General features: G+C 49.8%; 1 protein-coding gene across 1 annotated transcript; it reads left to right on the forward strand.

Moving 5' to 3' along the window:
• Positions 1–17541: 17541 nt before the first annotated feature.
• Positions 17542–18120, forward strand: LOC138301571 (octapeptide-repeat protein T2-like). The gene has a single exon (XM_069242089.1). It carries the CDS (start codon positions 17542–17544, stop codon positions 18118–18120), a length of 579 nt encoding a protein of 192 aa, XP_069098190.1.
• Positions 18121–19482: the final 1362 nt, after the last annotated feature.

Consider the following 19482-nt stretch of genomic DNA (forward strand, 5'->3'; position numbering starts at 1 on the left):
TCACACACCTCAACACATTACCCAACACACCCTCACCTACACACCTCAAACAATACCAATGGCACCACAAAGACACCCCCTCTTCACAAAGGAGGAGCTAAGGGTCATGGTGGAGGAAATCATCAGGGTAGAGCCACCGCTATTTGGAGCACAGGTGCAGCAGATATCAATGGCTAGGAAGATGGAGCTATGGCGGAGAATCGTGGACAGAGTCAATGCCGTGGGACAGCACCCAAGAACTAGGGAAGACATCAGGAAGAGGTGGAACGATCTACGGGGGAAGGTGCATTCCATTGCATCAAGACACTACCTCACTGTGCAGAGGACTGGCGGTGGACCCTCACTTCCTCCCCCACAACTAACAGCATGGGAGGAGCAAGCCTTGGCAATCCTACATTCTGAGGGCCTCACCAGAGTAGGAGGAGGACTGGACTCTGGTAAGTCAACTCTCTACTGCAATCACCCTCCTACCTGCATGCCATCACATACCCCCACCCTCACTCCCATCACTCCACCACTACCCACACACCCCACCATCACATCTCACTCATCCCAATGCCAAGCCCTGCATGCTCTACCAATGCATGGACACCACTCATAGCTCTGCATGGGCACTCATCACTAAAGCATGCACACTATAGAGAATTAACTACTCCACCATACACCAACACACACAGGTAAAAGCTGCCAGGGCACATCCAACCAAAGAAGGCAAGCCATGGATGCACAATATGTCAGACACAGAAACCATAACACATCATTTATATCCCCACAGGTACCCCACCCAATGTCACCGGAGAGGAGGTGCCAGCAATATCCAGTCCCCCAACAGAAGAGGCCCAGAGTGATGACTGCAACTCTGGTCTTCAGGATCTAGATAACTTGCCTGGCCCATCAGGGACCGCTGGACAGCCGGTTACCCAGGCCCAGACACACACTACCACAGAGCCTCCCCCATCAGGACACAACCACAGCACCCACCCAGCATACCGATACCTCTGTCCCCAGGACACATCAATCAGCAGTGTGTCCCCCTCTACAGGGAACCCAGGCCACACCTCATACTCATGACAATCAGGGACCAATGGTCAGTGGCAGTGGGCACATGGTTCAGGGGACAGAGGCACAGGCCAACAGGGGCACTGGGAGGACTTCTGTGCACCAGGGGGAGGACAGGCCCAGGGAACTGACTCTCCTAGAGGCACTTGCAGAGATCCTGGGAGCATATCAACATTCCCAGGACACAATGGGCCAGATCCTGGACAGTGTGCAGGAGAACAGGCGGCTGCAGGAGGGACAGTACCAGGGGATCAGGGAGGAATTGCATTCCATCAACAACACCCTGATCTCCATAGCAGGGAAGCTGGCAGATGTGGCCAATATTATGAGGGAGTCATTCACACAACAGCGGGCCCCTGCCACTAGCCAGACACCTGAACAGCCTTCCACCTCTCCTGCCGCTAGTGCCTAGGAGGCCCTGCCACACGACTACAGGCCACCAGCCCACCCCTCCCCCTGCAGAAGGAGAACCATCCCGCAAACATTCCCTGCGATCCAGACAGAAGTCAGAGACACTTGCCAAGAAATGAGACTCTCCTTATCGTGTCCCACTCTGTCACCCCGTTCACCTTGAACTGCCATTGCTCCCCTTCGTATGTCCCCTTGGACAATGCACCTGTGCTACAAACAGTCTGCAACAATACCCTGGACTTTCCTCCATCATCACCCCTTCCCATTGAACTTGCCCCTCCATATTTTAGCACTTCAGTAAACACCCTTGGAAAAAAAAGAAGTTTGTAGTATGTCAAATCTTTCAAGTATATATTCATTTAACAGGTACAAACATTGCAATTCAACTGTACAGAAAATGAGCACATATTAATGACCTGTAGCTGGCTGCAGTGATCACACCAGAAGCATATGTGAGGTCACCATCATCTGCTGTTGCTGTCTACTGTTCACAGGGTCCACTGCTGCCACACGGGCATCTCCAGCCTCCTCCTCCTGCAGAAAAGGCACATAACATCTCAGGGCAAGGTTATGCAACATGCAGCATGCCACTACTATCTGGCAGACCTTCTTGGGTGAGTAGCACAGGGATCCAACTGTTAGATGGATGCACCGGAAACTGGCCTTCAGGATGCCGAAGGCCCTTTCTATTATCCTTCAGGTTCTCCCATGTGCCTCATTATAAAGTTCTTCTGTCCTTGTCCTGGCATTCCTCACAGGGGTCAGCAGCCATGATAGGTTGGGGTAACCAGAGTCACCTGCAAATTTTGAGGGACAACATTTAGCCACACACTATCACATATGGCCCACACCATACCCATGCACCAACATATACTGGGTGGGAACCAGGGCTCACCTATTAGCCGCACCCTGTGTCTTTGTGGCTTTGTGGTTGGGGTATCACATTTGGGATGCTGCTATTCCTCAGGACAAAGGCACCATGCACCAACCCTGGATACTTAGCATTGACGTACTGGTTCGCCAAGCATACCATCTGTACATTCATAGGGTGGAAACCTTTCCGATTTCTGAACACCTCTTCATTGAGACGGGGTGGACAAATGCAATATGTGTTCCATCAATAGCCCCTATTATATTGGGGATATGTCCCATAGCATAGAACCCGGCCTTCACTGTGGCTAAATCTTCATCCTGGGGAAATACAATGTAGCTGCACATGTGTTTAATCAGGGCAGACAACACTCTTGTTAGCACTATTGAGAACATTGGCTGTGCCATTCCTGCTTCCAAGCCCACTGTCATTTGAAAAGAACCAGTTGCCAGGAAATTGAGCACTTATAGAACTTGCACAAGAGGGTCCCAGTGGGGTGACGGATAGCAGATATCAGGTCAGGTTCCAATTGGGCACACAGCTCTGTGATTGTGGCCCTTTCAAGTCTATAGGTGAGGATAATGTGCATGTCCTCTATTGTTGCCAAGTCCACCAGGGGTCTGTACACAGAGGTATGACTCCATCTCCTATTCCTCCGCAGCGGTAGCAATCTATGCTATCTATCTAAGAGTGAGGAGCCGGTCACAAACTGAACAATGGGGCTACAACAGAACTTTTCCTGCTGTTAACTTGTAATGGGTAAGAGTGATTTGTACAGTATGTCCTAATTTCACCAGTGACACAGCAATTATCCAGGGCCTGCCCCCCTCCCTGAAATGGCGTCCACCTTTCCTGTGTGAAGGGACAGGTGGATGTGAGGCAATTCTGCTGACGTTGTGTGCCATTGCGGGAGGCGGTTGGGAACCGCCGTGCAACTCCTCATTGGTAAACATTGGGCCCTATGATGGTATGTACCGCTGTGGACGTGACAGCCAATTTCTATTCCTCACTTGCTACCTGATCTCCAACAGGAGAGGACCTACACTGCATGTGCTTCTGTGACCTGTGTCTGGAACCTACCATGGCCCGTGTGACTGGTGAAAGGGCCCCAGTCTTCACCTTGGCGGAGTTGGAGAGACTGGTGGATGGGGTCCTACCCCAGTACGGACTGCTGTATGGACCTCCAGAACAACAGGAGAGTACACTGTGGGCACGATGCATGTGGCATGAATGCATGGAGTGGTGTGTATGAAGGCCTTATGCATGGGGGTGGGTGGGTGGATGTCCTCTGGGTGGCATATTGTTTGTGTGCTGGTCTATGTGTGTGTAAATGGTGATGTGAAGAGGTATGGTGGGCCATAAGTGTAACAGACAGGACTGTATGACTAATTCCATTTTCCTGTGTGTATTTCCTCTGCAGGTCAGCGCCCATCAAAAAAAGGGTTTATGGCGTGCCATCGCCAAGGACGTGTGGACCCTGGGGGTCCACAGTAGGTGGAGCGCCCACTGTTGGAAACGGTGGGAGGACCTGAGATGCTGGGCACGGAAGACAGCGGAGGCCCACCTGGGGATGGCCTCCCAACGAGGAAGGGGTGCCCGTCGAACCCTGACCCCGCTGATGGCCCACATACTGGCAGTGGCCTAACCTGAGCTGGATGGGGGCTTGAGGGCATCACAGCAGCCACAAGGGGGTGAGTACAGTGCCAATCATTACAACTTATTCATGGAAGGGTGGTATCCGGGTGGGGGATGTGTGTCAGTGGGTGCCCCTAGGCCAGACCTGACATTGCAGCATAGAACCCCTTTTGCCTAGGGTTCAGAAGGGATAATCTTACTACCTAGCTCGTAGGCATCCACAACTGATCAGGGCTGGGTGGGTCCCAGGTGTGCTGCATTTAGCGGTGTCTGCCCCTCGCCATGGCTTGGCTGCTAACTATTTCTCTGCTAGTGCTATGGCATATTGCGTAGGGCTGTTCCCTGTGTGTGAGGGTGCTGTGTACACCAATGGTGGTGTTGGACGTAGCCATTGACCAAGTGTATCCTTTGTCTCGTCCCCTCTTTTTGTTTTGTCACCCTGTCCTAATGTGCATTAGCATCATCTGGCAGAGGAGAAGAGGCACCTGCGATGGAGGGAGCTGCATACCACAGGACCCAGGAGGCAGAGTCCACCGACTGTGAGGGCACTAGTGGGATGGAGGGTGAGGGGAGCACCACAGTGGAGATTGGAGGGGACAATTCAGACACAGATACCTCCTCCAATGGAAGCTCCCTGGTGGCGGCAAACACCTCTGTGACCACCTCAGCTACAGGTACACCCAACGTGCCAACAATGCCCTCTCAGCAGCCCCTCAGTGAGTTGCCCATGTCCGCTCACCCAGGAGGGTGGGCATCTCCTTTGCCCCAGGCACCTCAGGCCCTGCCCCAGTGAGCCCTGCTGTCCTGAGTAAGGAGGCTATTGAGCTACTGAGAAATATCTCTGTAGGGCAGTCAACCATTGTGAATGCCATCCAGGGGCTGGCAGCCCAGATGCAACAGACTAATGCATTTCTGGACGGCATTCACACTGGATTGGCAGCCCAACAGAGATCGAGCCAAGCTCTAGCCTCCTCTCTGATGGCAGCCATTGTCACTGTTTCTACCCTCCCCCTCCAACTGAGTGGTACAGGCAAACACAAGCACCACACTTCATCCCACAGGCACTCACACAAACACCATCCAGATGCAGACATACCAACATCCACTATTTCCACTGTGTCCCCCCTACTCCTCCTCCTCCCTCCCAGTCCCGTCTCCACTCACACCTGCATGCATTTCATCATCCACTACCAGCATCATCACCACAACAAGCAGAACACACACCTCACTGGCAGTCACCTCCATAACAGCCATGCACATGTCTCCTGTGTCCTCTCCCACTGTGTCTCCCCCCCAGGTACACAAACACTAGCACTCAGACACCCCACAGCCATTCACTTCACAACAGCACACAGCCCATGCACCTGCACGCAAAATCAGCAGACAGACACCTCCAACAACCACTCCCTCTTCCTCCACTCCCATTCCTTCTTCCTCTTCATGCCCCAATGTCCCTAAAAATCTGTTCCTATCCACCATTGACCTCTTCCCTACCACTCACCCTCATCCTGTACGTATAGTCAGGGTGGAAAGAACCCAGCCAAGCACCTCAGCCACCCAGTCCATGGGCACAGTCATCACCACACCCACTTGTGGTGGAAGAGGATCCAGGCCACATGTCCTGAAGGTGAAGGAGCCTGCACCAGGCAGCCTCAAGGGAAAGGAGCCTGCCCCAGCTGCAAGAAATAGCAAGGAGCCTGCCCCAGGAGACAAGAAGGGATAGGAGCCAGGCCCAGCTCCAGAAAGAGCAAGGAGCCTGCACCAGCAGCTGCTAAGAAGGTAAAGGAGCCTGCCCCAGCTGCCAGGAAGAGCAAGGAGCCTGCACCAGCAGACAAGAAGAGCAAGGGGCCTGGGGCAGGAACTGTGACAGAGCCCCCATTATCAACCATGGTTGTGCAGATGTCCAAAGTGGCAGGGGATGGGCAGGAGCCTCCCCCCCCCCAGCAGCACCACCACTTCTAGTTGGCAACGGTCCGAGGTTGCAGGGGATGGACAGGAGCTTCCCCCCAGCAGCACCACCACCTCCAGTGGGCAGCCATCCGAGGTTGCAGGGGAAGGGCAGGAGCCTCTCCCACAGCAGCACCACCGCTTCCAGTGGGCAGCTGTCCGAGGTTGCAGGGGATGGGCAGGAGCTTTCCCCCCAGCAGCACCATCACCTCCACTGAGCAGCCGTCTGAGGTTGCAGGGGATGGGCAGGAGCCTCCCCCTTCCAGCAGCATCACCACCTCCAGTGGACAGCCGTCCAAGGTTGCAGGGGATGGGCAGAAGCCTCCCCCCCCAGCAGCACTACCACCTCCAGTGGGCAGCTGTCTGAGGTTGCAGGGGATGGGCAGGAGCCTCCCCCCAGCAGCACCACCCCACCTCCACTGAGCAGCCATCCGAGGTTGCAGGGGATGGGCAGGACCCTCCCTCCCCAGCAGCACCACTACCTTCACTGAGCAGCTGTCCAAGGTTGCAGAGGATGGGAAGGAGCCTCCCCCCACCAGCAGCAGCACCACCACTGAGCAGCCGTTACCACTGGTATGTTATCCTGCCTCCTTGGGCTGCTGTGCGGCCTGCCCCCTGCAAATCCAGTGTGACCTTGCACTCCCCAGGATCAAGAGCACAGGGCACGAGGCTCCCTCCAGAACCAGTGATCAAGTCACCCACTCAAGAGACTGGGGCCTTGCACTCCCCAGGATCAAGCACAGGGCATGTTGCCCCCTCAAGAGCAAGTGGGAAAGTTACCCACTCAAAAGACTGTGGTCTTCAACTCCCCAAGATCAAGCACAGGGCATGTTGCCCACTCCACAGCAAGTGGGCAAGTCACCCACTCAAGAGGCTTTGGCCTTGCACTCCCCAGGATCAAGCACAGGGCATGTTGCCCCCTCCAGAACCAGTGGGCTTGTTCAATCTCCTGGCTGAGGTGCCCCCTTATCCCCCGTCCCCCTTAGGTGCCTGCCTATTGACCAACTGAGGCCCCTGCAGAGTTATCTCCGTGTTGATGCAGGTGACATCTGTGGCCTTGGACTTTGGACTGTGGCCATTTGGCCTACAAACATTGTGGACTAGGCTGTGTCTCTTTTAGTGTACATATGTATATATCTATTATCTTGTCTAATGTATTTTTCTTCATGTGTTGCTCTCATTACATTCACTTTTTCAAAATAGTTTTGTCCTTGCATTATTCATCCGAGTTATGGGGTAAAAATGTTTTTGTGGTGCAGCAGATTGTGTGTATGGTGTTTGGGGGTGTTGTGCGTGTCTCACTGTCGTTTTCTTCCCTCAATCGCTGTGTTGCTAGGCGTCTGTACTCACCATCGTCATCTTTACCGGCGTTGATGTTTGTGGTGGAGCAGCATGCAGAAGATCATGGGGCTTGACATGCAGCTTGGGCTCCATGGTAGAGTGGTTGTTCCCTGTGTCTCCAATGGTGAGTACTTTCACTTCTGTGCAGTGTTTCCACCAGGCTTTTGATGTTGTTGGTACAGCCCTGAAAAGGTGGCAGATTGCTGTGTCTTAATATGGTGGGCAGAACATTGACTTCCGACTGGCTGTAGGTTGCTACTGCCGTGGTGACTATTGTTTCTCCCCTGGCGGTCGGTGTGGTACATTGGCTTTCTATCGGAGATCTCTCCGCCATGTCGTAATTTGGTGGTAATTACCACTGGCTTGTTGGCGGTATTACCTCCACTTTAACACCAACCGCCACAGGTGTAATGAGGGCCATAATGTTGAAACCAACAACAGGTTGGTCCAAATATATATTAAATGTAGATAAATAACAAAAATGTCCAGGGCCAGAGGGCCGTCCAAATAATTAACATGTAACGTACACACAAAGCACATTTGTGTGACCCCAACTTGACTCCTGACTGCCATGTACCCTCCACAGGTAGGGGCATCAAGTGGGCAGGCAGGCACCTCAAGGATTGGCGGAGTGTAGGAGGGGGTTTGGGCTTTGCATTGGGAGAGGCTTAGGGAAGGGTTGAGTACTCTTGGGAGGGGTTGACTTCTTACCAGGGTGAGGGATATGGGAACTTGCAGATGGCAGGGGAGATTTTGGAGGTCGAAGGGCCAGACTTGGGGAGGGACACAAAACATTTAGGGGTATCACTGGGTGAGGAGTAGGGAAAAGAGCAAACTCTGAGAGGAAAGCCTTCTTTGACACACTGAGATGGTCATGGCAAAAGGGTTTGGGTGTGGAGGGAGAGGTAGTGGTTGTCTGAGGTGTTGTGGATATCTTGGGTGCATGTATGTGCAAGGTATGCTTGTGGGTGGGAGGTCTCTGTTGGGTGGGTGAGTGTGGGCATTTATGTGTCTTGGGTGGGGGTGTTAGGAGATGCGGTGGTGGATGGGTGACTGTCTATTTGGATGGTGACTGCAGGTATGGTGGATGTGCTACATGTAGGTGTGTCTGTGGTTGAGGTGTCTGCAGACGTGATGACTGGTTTGGATGTATGGGGGTGTGCTGTTGTGATGTCTGTGGGTAAGATAGGTGTAGTGGTTGTATCTGTGAATGTTGATGTGGTATCTGCAGGTGTGTCAGGTGCTGTGTCTGTGATACTAGGGGTAGTGGGGCTGAAAGGGCAGATATTGACTGTTGATGTATCTACAGGTGTATGTTGCTTGTGCGCATGCCGGTGGTGTGCTCTGTGGTGCTTGTGTTGTCTGAGGTACCCTTGGATGTTGAGGTGGATGCATGATTGTCTGTCTTGGCTGGAGCAGGGAAGAGGGGTTTGGGAACAGGGCGGTAGAGGGAGGACAGAATGTAGGAAAGTACCATCTTGCCTGGCATGTTACCCCAATTTTTACTGTATGTATGTTTGTTTTTTCCTGTGTCACTGGGTTCCTGCTAGCCAGGACCCCAGTGCTCATAAAGTGTGCCCTGTATGTGTTCCATGTGTGGTGCCTAACTGTATTACTGAGGTTCTGCTAACCAGAACCTCAGTGTTTATGCTCTCTCTGCTTTTAAAATTGTAATTGCAGGCTAGTGACTAATTTTACCAATTCTGATTGGCAAACTGGAACACCCTTATAATTCCCTAGTATATGGTACCTAGGTACCCAAGGTATTGGGGTTCCAGGAGATCCCTATGGGCTGCAGCAGTTCTTTTGCCACCCATAGGGAGCTCAGACAATTCTTACACAGGTCTGCAACTGCAGCCTCAGTGAAATAACGTCCACGTTATTTCACAGCCATTTTACACTGCACTTAGGTAACTTATAAGTCAACTATATGTCTAACCCTCAGCCGGGGTGACCCCACATTGTTCAGGGCAAATTCTCCAGACTTTGTGAGTGCGGGGACACCATTACACGCTTGCACAACATATAGGTCAATACCTATATGTGGCATCACAATGGTAACTCCAAACATGGCCATGTAACATGTCTAGGATCATGGAATTGTCACCCCAATACCATTCTGGTATTGGGGGGACAACTCCATGCATCCCCTGGGCTCCAGTATAGAACTCGGGTACTGCAAAACTAACTCTCTGGGGTTTACTCTGCAGCTACCGCTGCTGCCAACCTTCAGACAGGTTTCTGCCCCCCTGGGGCTTGGGCAGCCCAGTCCCAAGGAAGGCAGAACAAAGGATTTCCTCTGAGAGAGGGTGTTACACTCTCTCCCTTTGGAAATAGGTGTGAAGGGCCTGGGAGGAGTAGCCTCTCCTGGCCTCTGGAAATGCTTTGAAGGGCACAGATGGCGCCCTCCTTGCATAAGCCAGTCTACACCGGTTCAGGGATCCCCCCAGCCCTGCTCTGGTGCAAAACTGGACAAAGGAAGGGGAGTGACCATTCCCCTGACCAGCACCACCCAAGGGGAGGTGCCCAGAGCTCCTCCAGTGTGTCCCAGACCTCTGCCATCTTGGATGCAGAGGTGTGAGGGCACAATGGACACGTCTGAGTGGCCAGGGGCAGCAGGTGACGTCAGAGACCCCTCCTGATAGGTGCTTACCTTTCTCTGTAGCCAATCCTCCTCTGAGGGCTATTTAGGGTCTCTCCTGTGGGTATCTTATCAGATAACGAATGCAAGAGCTCACCAGAGTTCCTCTGCACTTCCCTGTTCGACTTCTGCCAAGGATCAACCGCTGACTGCTCTAGGACTCCTGCAAAACCGCAACAAAGTAGAAAGAAAACTACCAGCAACATTGTAGCGCCTCATCCTGCCGGCTGCTCGGGCTTCTGTGCACTTTAGCATGACTTCCTTTGTGCGCAGCCTAACCCAGGTCCCCAGCACTCTGTCCTGCATTGCCCTACTCGCTGAGTTGGACTCCGACTTCGTGGAACCCTCTTTTGTTGTGCTGAGTCGACTGCCATGCTCAGATCTTCTGATCACCTGTTCAGGTGCTTCTGCGAGTGCTGCCTGCATCTACTTGGGCTCTCCGTGTTGCTGAGCACCCCCTCTGTCTCCTCCTCCAAGGGGCGACCTCCTGGCCCTTCCTGGGCCCTGGCAGCACCCAAAACCTTCAACCACGACTTTTGCAGCTAGCAAGGTTTGTTTGCAGTCTTTCTGCATGGAAACAACTCTGCATCCTCCAGCACACTATGGGACATCTTCTGACCAAAGGAGAAGTTCCTGGCACCTTCCGTTGTTGCAGAATCTTGAGCTTCTTCCACCCAGAGGCAGCCCTTTTGCACCTTCATCCAGGGATTAGTGGGCTCCTGCCACCCCTGGACACTTGCGTGACTCTTTGACTTGGTCCCCTTCCTTTGCAGGTCCTCAGGTCCAGGAATCCGTCTTCAGTGCTTTGCAGTCAGTTGTTGTCTTTGCATAATCCACTATCCCGGCTTTACTGTCTTTCTGGGGTAGTAGGTTAACTTTGCTCCTACTTTTCAGGGTCTTGGGGTGGGGTATCTTGGACACCCTTAGTGTTTCTTACACTCCCAGTGACCCTCTGCACACTACACTAGGCCTGGGGTCCATTCGTGGTTCGCATTCCACTTTTGGAGTATATGGTTTGTGTTCCCCTAGGCCTATTTTCTCCTATTACTTTCTATTGTGTTCTACAGTGTTTGCACTACTTTTCTAACTGTTTACTTACCTAATTTTGGTTTGTGTATATATTTTGTGTATGTTACTTACCTCCTAAGGGAGTACATCCTCTGAGATCATTTTTGCATATTGTCACTAAAATAAAGTACCATTTTTTTTTAGTAACTCTTAGTACTGTGTTTTCTTATGATATTGTGCTATATGATATAAGTGGTATAGTAGGAGCTTTGCATGTCTCCTAGTTCAGCCTAAGCTGCTCTGCTATAGCTATCTAGCTGCTAGAACACTACTAATCTACCAATAAGGGATAACTGGACCTGGCACAAGGTGTAAGTACCACAAGGTACCCACTATAAGCCAGGCCAGCCTCCTTCACAGAAGACAAAGAGCAACTGGCTGGCCTGCATCAGTGTGGAGGCCAGAGCCTGAAAGGATCTATGTAGGTCTACCAGTGCATCGTGAATGCCCTCCAGGAATGCATTAATCTATTTGACTTGAATTGCAAGGCCCTGAATTGCATTCGCAATGTTTGACTGACACACAGAGATAGACCGCAGGAGGTTAATATCCTCCTCACTGAGGGCAGTAGGGCTGAAGCAGAGGTGCCTACAGCAAGGGAGATGCCCACCCTCTTAGGCGAGTGGGCATGGCCAACTGGGTGAGGAGCTACAAGGAGGGCGGTGGTAGAAAGGGGGGTGGCAGACAATGATGTTGCAGAGGTGGTCCCAGATGGGTCTACCACTACCTGGGAGTGTCCACTGGAGGAGGATTCCGAAGATGATGATATAGATCCTGTCTCCCCTATGGCAGTCCCCTCGCCCTCCGGTCTACTGGGTCCCTCGCGGTTGGTGATCTCAGCATTCTGGGTCTTGTGGCTGGCAGCATCCCCACTTGGCTGTGCCCCATCTCCTTCGCCTGCCAGTGCTGATGCTCACAAACAAAGAGAGAGGGAGGGAGACAGTGGGTCATCACATTCTTCTCATACACACATTACAACATGCACAACTGTAGGTATACATCTCCTGCCAGCGAAGTCCCAGTTAAAACCCTCAGATCCTACATTATGTTAAAATATGACATGTCCAACTACCCCAATTGTCATCTGTCCACTGACATCATAAGCCAAGTATTTGAGCACTACTTGACCATCCCATCAAATCACCTCTAACTCTAAGGCATCATGCTCATCATGGTCTGGCTAAAGCACAGATCTCATCCCCATACAGCTTATCACTGTCCATCATCGAATCAGTCTAAGGAAATACAATTGACAGATAACAGCATATCATATCTACTCCGACTCCACACCTGCCCAGTCCATCAACAAAAATCATGTTCCATTAAAGGAAAGTCATCTCTCTTCACATACGACACAGTGCCTAGCCTTCCAATCACATGCCTAGCAGATCCTTCTGTACATAACTGACACAATGGCAACATTCTCTGATAAATACACAACATGTGGCAGTCCCATACAGTGGCCATCACAATTTGATATTCCATGTCTGCAGAACAGCTGTATAAAAACATACTAAATCTTACATGATTTTCTGTAGTTACGATTCACAGGCATTGCCAAATACACTATAACTCCATGTAATGCAAATGGGTGCTACCTAGCACACATAATACATCCACAGACAATCATAGAGAGCACAGTTACAACAAAAAATCTATGGGCAGCATACAATTTGCTATGAGGGATCATAAAATTCCATCTGACATGCTGATTCAGAGCCACAACATGTCAACATGAATAGACCTACATCACTCACAGCTGTCCTGACATGTGAATCCCACTAAGTCCTGACAAAACACTTATCCCACTGAAAAGCAATGTACACATAATTACACATGCACCTACATGAATTCTAGTTTACTGACAATGTATCCCACAACACCAACAGGTGTACCTGAAATGGAAGTCCAGCTAAACCATTAAATTGAGGTAAAATGAGGTGAGCCAAAACCAAACCTGTCCCAACAGCGCAGGTCAGCTAAGCTAAGTGTAACAAAAAATAGCCTGCTATACATGAACAGCTGCCATGTATCTATCAAGACATGATGTAGACAGGTAATTCCACATGTAGCACTCTTAAAGGTATGGTATTGACATATCTAGCATGGACAATGCACATGGTCAAAGAGTAAAACAGCCTAGCCACTTAACTTCTCTACAACAAAAGCACCGGGATACAAGTTATTTGTGCACATTTCAGTGTAATGCAAAGAAATGTTAAAGGCTAATAGACAACATGAGTCTCCCACTGATGGATGTCCATCATTTACAAACTTCACATACCCCATTGTATGCTTATGACATGACTATGGGGACACCTCGTCAAACCTCATAGGGACAGTTCTATATTGCCCATACCAATTACCTGAATGGGATGCCATCCTCACGGGAAGTCTACAGCTGTTTCAGGACACAGGATAACTAAGCCCTGTAACTAATATGTCAGGCCCAATGTTACACATAGAGCAGATCCATTTAAATGTCATCGGTCTGACACCTGGGATCTACATTAAACACTAATTGGATGATTGGACCTGGGAACATTAGGTGGGAAGGATGATACATCAGCTTACAGACATGTGTATGGCTGGGGAGAGTCACACATGTGACTCAGTCACATGTGCAATTCCACATGCAGTCATACATTTTGCTGAACACTGGTGAGCAACATGTTTCTATGCACAACTCAAAGGCCAGATATCTATTTTTATGTTGGCAACTAGAGTACCATGTATTCCCTGTAGCACCTACTACACTGTCAGAGCTGCTATACTGAGACAGCATACACCAAACTATCAGAGGAAAGTACATGGATTCAGTCAGCACTTACCTCCTAGTGGCTGCTCTGCTGCCCTCAAACGCCCATCCACCTCAGGGTAGGCCACCGCCACAAAGCGGGCCATTGGGGGGTGGTCAGTGTCGGGCACTACTCCTTCATTTGGAGGACACCCCCAGCTGGGTCATAGCGGTCTTCCAGGCCCAGCGTCTCAGGTCCTCCCACCCCTCCTTACAATGCATGTCCCTCCGGCAGTGGAACTCCACAGCCCACACTTGCTTGGTGATGGCATGCCAAATCCCCTTCTTCTGAGAGCATTGACCTGCATGGATGACACAGACAAAAAGGAGAAAGTCATGTCCACATGCATCATACCAATAAGAGTGGCCAGTACACATCAGTCACAGCAAATTGGCACACTTCCCATTCTCTCAGCTCACACGCCTTCACAAATTACCATCTGCATGTATCAACACCTTCACAAGTTTACCTTAATGGTACACTGTCAAACATCACATGGATCACACAATGGTATGACATTGGACTCACCTGCTCCTCTGCTGCACCGTATAGCTGTTCATACAGGGGTAGGACCTCCTCCATTAACTTTTCCAGCTCTTCAGGAGTGAAGGTAGGTGCCCTATCACCTGCAGTATGTGGCATGATAGCTCCCAGAGGCAGTACACAGCCACTTAGGTCGTGGAGGTCTAGCTGGCAGCAGTGAGTGAGCAATACTGCAAAAGATGGTGGTCACGACCGCCACGTACATGACCGTCACTGCTGGCGGACATTGCCATTGGCCAAAGTCCCTCAAAGGCAGCACTTTCTTCCAATGGCATGTTACACCACAGTTGTGACTGCTTATCTCCATGATTCCTTCCGCCGATGGACTTAGATCGCTTTCACCTGTCCATTACAGTAGGTCAGGAGCCTGCCATTTCGAGCACATTTCATGAATGGAAGTGTTTCCTAATCTGCATCATTGACTTAACCCCCTATTGTGCTGTACATCTGTATGTACTGACTTCATGTTTGGGTGGCATATTGTGCATATGTGCTGTAAAAGCTATGTTGTTTCAGGACATGTGGTGATTGCTATGTAAAGCTACTCAGATATTCTTATTTGTTGAAAGTTTTTAATGAAGTTCAACAATATGTGAGAATTATGTATAACAGATTAGTCTTACATACATTGGCAGTTACAGTTGTTTCATAAGTTCGATCCCATTGTTATAGCTACCAATGTGCACCAAGGAGGGTGTTATCGGATTCATAGCTATTTGCTGTATATGTCAGATGTAGTAGTCAGCCTCTACAGCTGTTAGGTGTGAGGAATGTTATTAGCTGTACATGATGTGTCCTTTCTGCATTTCTCATACTATGTTTACTTTTCTCAAATAGTTATCCTGCCATGAGGAGAGTAAGACAACCACCAGTGTACCATCCACTAGTAGACCTGCACACTATAGAAGAAAGGCATGTCATTCAGACTTATCGTCTTGATCGTCATGCCATCATGGTTCTTAGTAATCATTTGGAGCCAGATCTGATGCCTACCATTCGCAAGCCCCATAGCATACCTCCCATCGCTCAAGTCTTGTCAGTGCTACACTTCCTGGCCACTGGCTCCTTCCAGAATACAGTGGCTCTAACAGCAGTGATGTCTAGGCCCATGTTCAATCTGCTTTTGAAGGATGTACTGCGTGCATTGTTGAAACACTAGGACAGCGACATCAGGTTTCACCTCCAAGGCGATCTGGCCTATGTGAAGGCAGACTTTTATGAGATGGGACACTTTCCACTTGTGGTGGGAGCCATTGATGGAACACATGTAACCTTGGTACTTCCCAGTGCAAATGAACAGGTGTATAGGAACAGGAACAACTACCATTCAGTCAACGTTCAGGTGGTGTGTCCGGCAGACCAGTACATCTCACAAGTCACAGCCAAGTAACCAGGTTCTGTGCATGATTCCTTCATCATGTAAAACAGCAATGTCACACTGCTAATGGCGCGATCCTACACATAGAGGGTCTGGCTGTTTGATAATTTACCATTGAACTGTGTGTTTATGTTTTACGTCTCCTGCCATCACAATATAGCATGTCACACATACATGTTTGTGTTGTTTTCACATTGTGTTCACAGGTGACCCTGGCTAGCCAAATCATCCTTGGCTGTTGACACCAGTGAGGTACCCGACCATGCCAGGGGAAGTCTGCTACAATGAGGCCCCTGGGAAGACAAGGCACGTAGATGAGTGGATGTTTGGGCTCCTGAAGATAAGATTTAGGTGCCTGGACTTATCTGGAGAAGCCCTCCTCTACTCACCCTACAAGGTTTGTCAAAAAATAGTTTCCTGCTGCATGCTCCACAATATAGCTCTGAGACTTCAGATAAAATTGATAGCAGATGAGGGAGAGGCAGCTGAACCAGTGGTTGGAAATGCTGATATGAGAAGTGATGAAGAGCCAGAGGAAGATGAAGAAGGGCAGATCTCATCTCATCAATCAGTACTTCAACTGACACACCGGTATGTGAAGTAGACCTATTGTTGTGATGTAATTGTACAAGCAGATGAAGATGGCTGGCATCACACCTCCTTTCCTGCTTCATCTGTGGGGCTGTAATGTGCTCCATTGCCTATGAGTGGGTTGTGAATGCAGACTGAAAGTTTGTATTGTGTGTACAACAGATTGTTCTGCATTCTCATGTACTGTTACAGCAGATGCTAACTTACACTTATGAAAATAACTTCTCAGATGTGAGGTATGTTTTGTGAAATTTCCTATCCTCTTTCCCTTTCACTCACAGATTTGCGTAGATACTGTTTGGCTCTGTAACCTTGGCTTGAGGAATACTGTGTCAGAAGCAGATGGGAATTGCTGACAGACATGAGAAGTGTACCTGACAGATACCTGGTAAGATCAGTTTTACTTAAGTGGGGTGTAACCTTGATTGTTTAACCGTCATAAAATTGTGGTGGAAAATGCTTCATCCATTTTGTTCACCTGTGCGGTAGAGGAGGATGGCAAATGCTGTATTATGTCTGAAGAAGTATCTGGCACATTTGTAAAGGTTGGATCATAACTTCTTGCTTCACAATGGGTTGGAGTGCTTTGTGATCGCCATTGGACCTAGCTGTCATTTTGTTCTTACTTTGCAGTCCAAGGTGCATGTCACTGTAGACTGACATAGGTGAGTGAAAATCCTACAAGTATGGGACCAATGTTAGTATGGTTTCAGTACTGGGTACCTCAGTTATAACCTTTGTTTGTTCCATGGGATATGTGATTTAAAAGCTATGGTATGGGTATGTGAAGAGCCTATACCAGGTGATACAGAGGACCTATCAGTGTGCCTCGGCTTTGTAGGTAGATTACCATGAGCCTGACTTCAGTGTCCTGCCTATTTGCATTGTATAACACCATTGCATACATCCTGATGGTACTCTCAGTCATGCTCTCTGTGCTGATTGCAATACTAACTATAAATATGAGTAGAACTGGATTTCAACCTTTTTCAACATCTTTCATGTTACTTTTCTGTTCTAAAGAGTCTCCTGCTGATGGAGCCCCCCTTTGATATCCATTACAATGGCTGTTTGATACAGGGGGACATGATCACACCACAGTTGACATGCATACCTATTGTACATGGATTATAAAGGACACATGCACAGGACCTGTGTTTAAGTGTGATTTATCTTGCCTATGAAAAGGAAAACTGTAACAATGATACTAATATAAATAAATCTAACAGTGATTCGTGAGTGTAACGGGGATGCCATCATGAGTGCGTTCCTGGCACTTCCGGCATCACCCTTCACTTTAACAACCACCCGTGACGTAGAGAGGACACACCTCGGAAGCAGTGAGAAAGTGGGAGAAGGAGAGAGAGTGGAACCAGGAAAAGGAGAGGGGCGGGGAGAGAGCAGAGCGGAGAGAGTGGAACCAGGAGAAGGAGAGGAGCAGAGAAGGAGCGGAGTGGAGAGAGAGCGGAGCAAGGAGAAGGAGTGGAGCGGGCAGAAGGAGCAGAGCGAGAGAGCGGAACCGGGAGAAGGAGCAGAGTGGAGAGAGAAGGGTCAGAGGGGGAGAGAGCAGAGAAGGGAGAAGATGCAGAGCAGGGAGAAACAGCGGAGTAGGAGCGGAGAGAGAAGGGGCGGAGCGGAGAGAGAGCAAAGCAAGGAGAATGTGATGAGCAGGGAGAAAGATCGGGGTGGAGAGAGAGAGCGGAACCTGGAGAAGGAGCGGAGCCGAGAGAGAAGGAGCAGGTGGAGAGAGAGAGGAGCAAGGGGAAGGAGTGAAGTGGGGAGAAGGAGCGGAGCGGAGAGAGAAGGAGCGGAGAGTGGAGCAAGGAGAAGGAGCTGAGCGGGGAGAAGGAACGGAGCAGAGAGAGCAGGAGTGAAGTGGAAAGAGAGCAGAGCAAGGAGAAGGATCGGAGTGGGGACAAGGAGCGGAGCAAAGCGGAGAGGGAGAGAACAGAACGAGGAGAGGGACCAGAGAAGGGAAAAGAAGGAAAAATCCAGAACTCTACATGCCCATAGCCCAGCCAGGTTCCAGGAGGGACGTGGCTGCAGAAGGTACAAGTGAGTTTTTGGCTGAATTCACCAGTTGGGGAAAACGGAAAATGGAGGGAGGGAGTAATAACGGAGGGGGAAAAGAAAAGGGTCTCACACCGATAAATAAAAGAGAAAACACCCTCACAGACACTTATGCATGTCTTTGGCACATGTGAATGCACAAGCCTTGTATCACCAGCGTGAACCCCCTCATATCACCACTCACTCCCTTCCCTTATATCCCTGTTCGACCATTTGAGTAAATTCATGTCCCTGAGTCCAGAATTCTTTCTTTTTCCATCCCATATTTCCCAGAGGAGACTAGTACTGGAATCAAGAGATGTACTAGTGAAAAGAGAACATGGAGCACAACTGAAACAATATATAAACTTTACATATAAGAACCCTAAGCCAATAAAACTCTACTAAATGATATGGCACCTGATCCTGTAGTTTGTGTTTCATGAAGCAAAACTCCTTCAGTTCTGCTATAGTGAGGTCATGGTAGATGATTTCATCAGGGTAGCTGCTACACCAGTTGGTAACACAAGTCTAGTGTCCTTGTAACATGGGAAAATGTAGTTAGGTTTCAGAACAGTCAACAGGGTGTATCTGTGGCATATAAGGGGGAATAATTAGGTGAGGTTCACTTCTAGGCAGTGGTTTGGTCTTGGCATCTGCTCCTGCTGGATGTCTGGGTGGACATCCACATATTTGGGGGGGATTTCTTCAGCTACAGAAAGAGGGGTGACTGAGGCATGGCCTTCCCCTGGCAGGGCCTCCATTCCACTAGCAGCCACAGATGTTGAAGGGACAGATGTCACATTGCTAGTGGAAGGTTCCATATGTTGTGTAGAGAAACTAATCAGGGTGATATTGATGTCCCTCAGCACACCTGCAATCAATCATGTGGACATTTGTGCCTGTCACTGCTGCATGACTTCCTGGAGTTGGTCCCTCTTCAGCCTTTGATTTTCCCCCAATATAGTGACGATGTGGCCCATCCTGTCTTGACAACTTTGGTAGGCTCCCAAGACTTGGAAGATGGTTTCCTGGTCAGTTGTGTCCCTTTGAAGGACCATCCTCTGGCCCACAGCATCCCTCCCACGTACTTTACCCCCACATACCTGTGCCCCTGGCACAGTGTACCTATTTCCAGTGGTTGCACGTC

The sequence above is a fragment of the Pleurodeles waltl genome, chromosome 6 (genome assembly GCF_031143425.1).
Source record: "Pleurodeles waltl isolate 20211129_DDA chromosome 6, aPleWal1.hap1.20221129, whole genome shotgun sequence".
Lineage (NCBI taxonomy): Eukaryota > Metazoa > Chordata > Amphibia > Caudata > Salamandridae > Pleurodeles > Pleurodeles waltl.

Bases quoted from the DNA above. Each gene is read 5' to 3' on its own strand.
- LOC138301571 (XM_069242089.1), top strand. From the start codon at position 17,542: ATGAGTGCGTTCCTGGCACTTCCGGCATCACCCTTCACTTTAACAACC.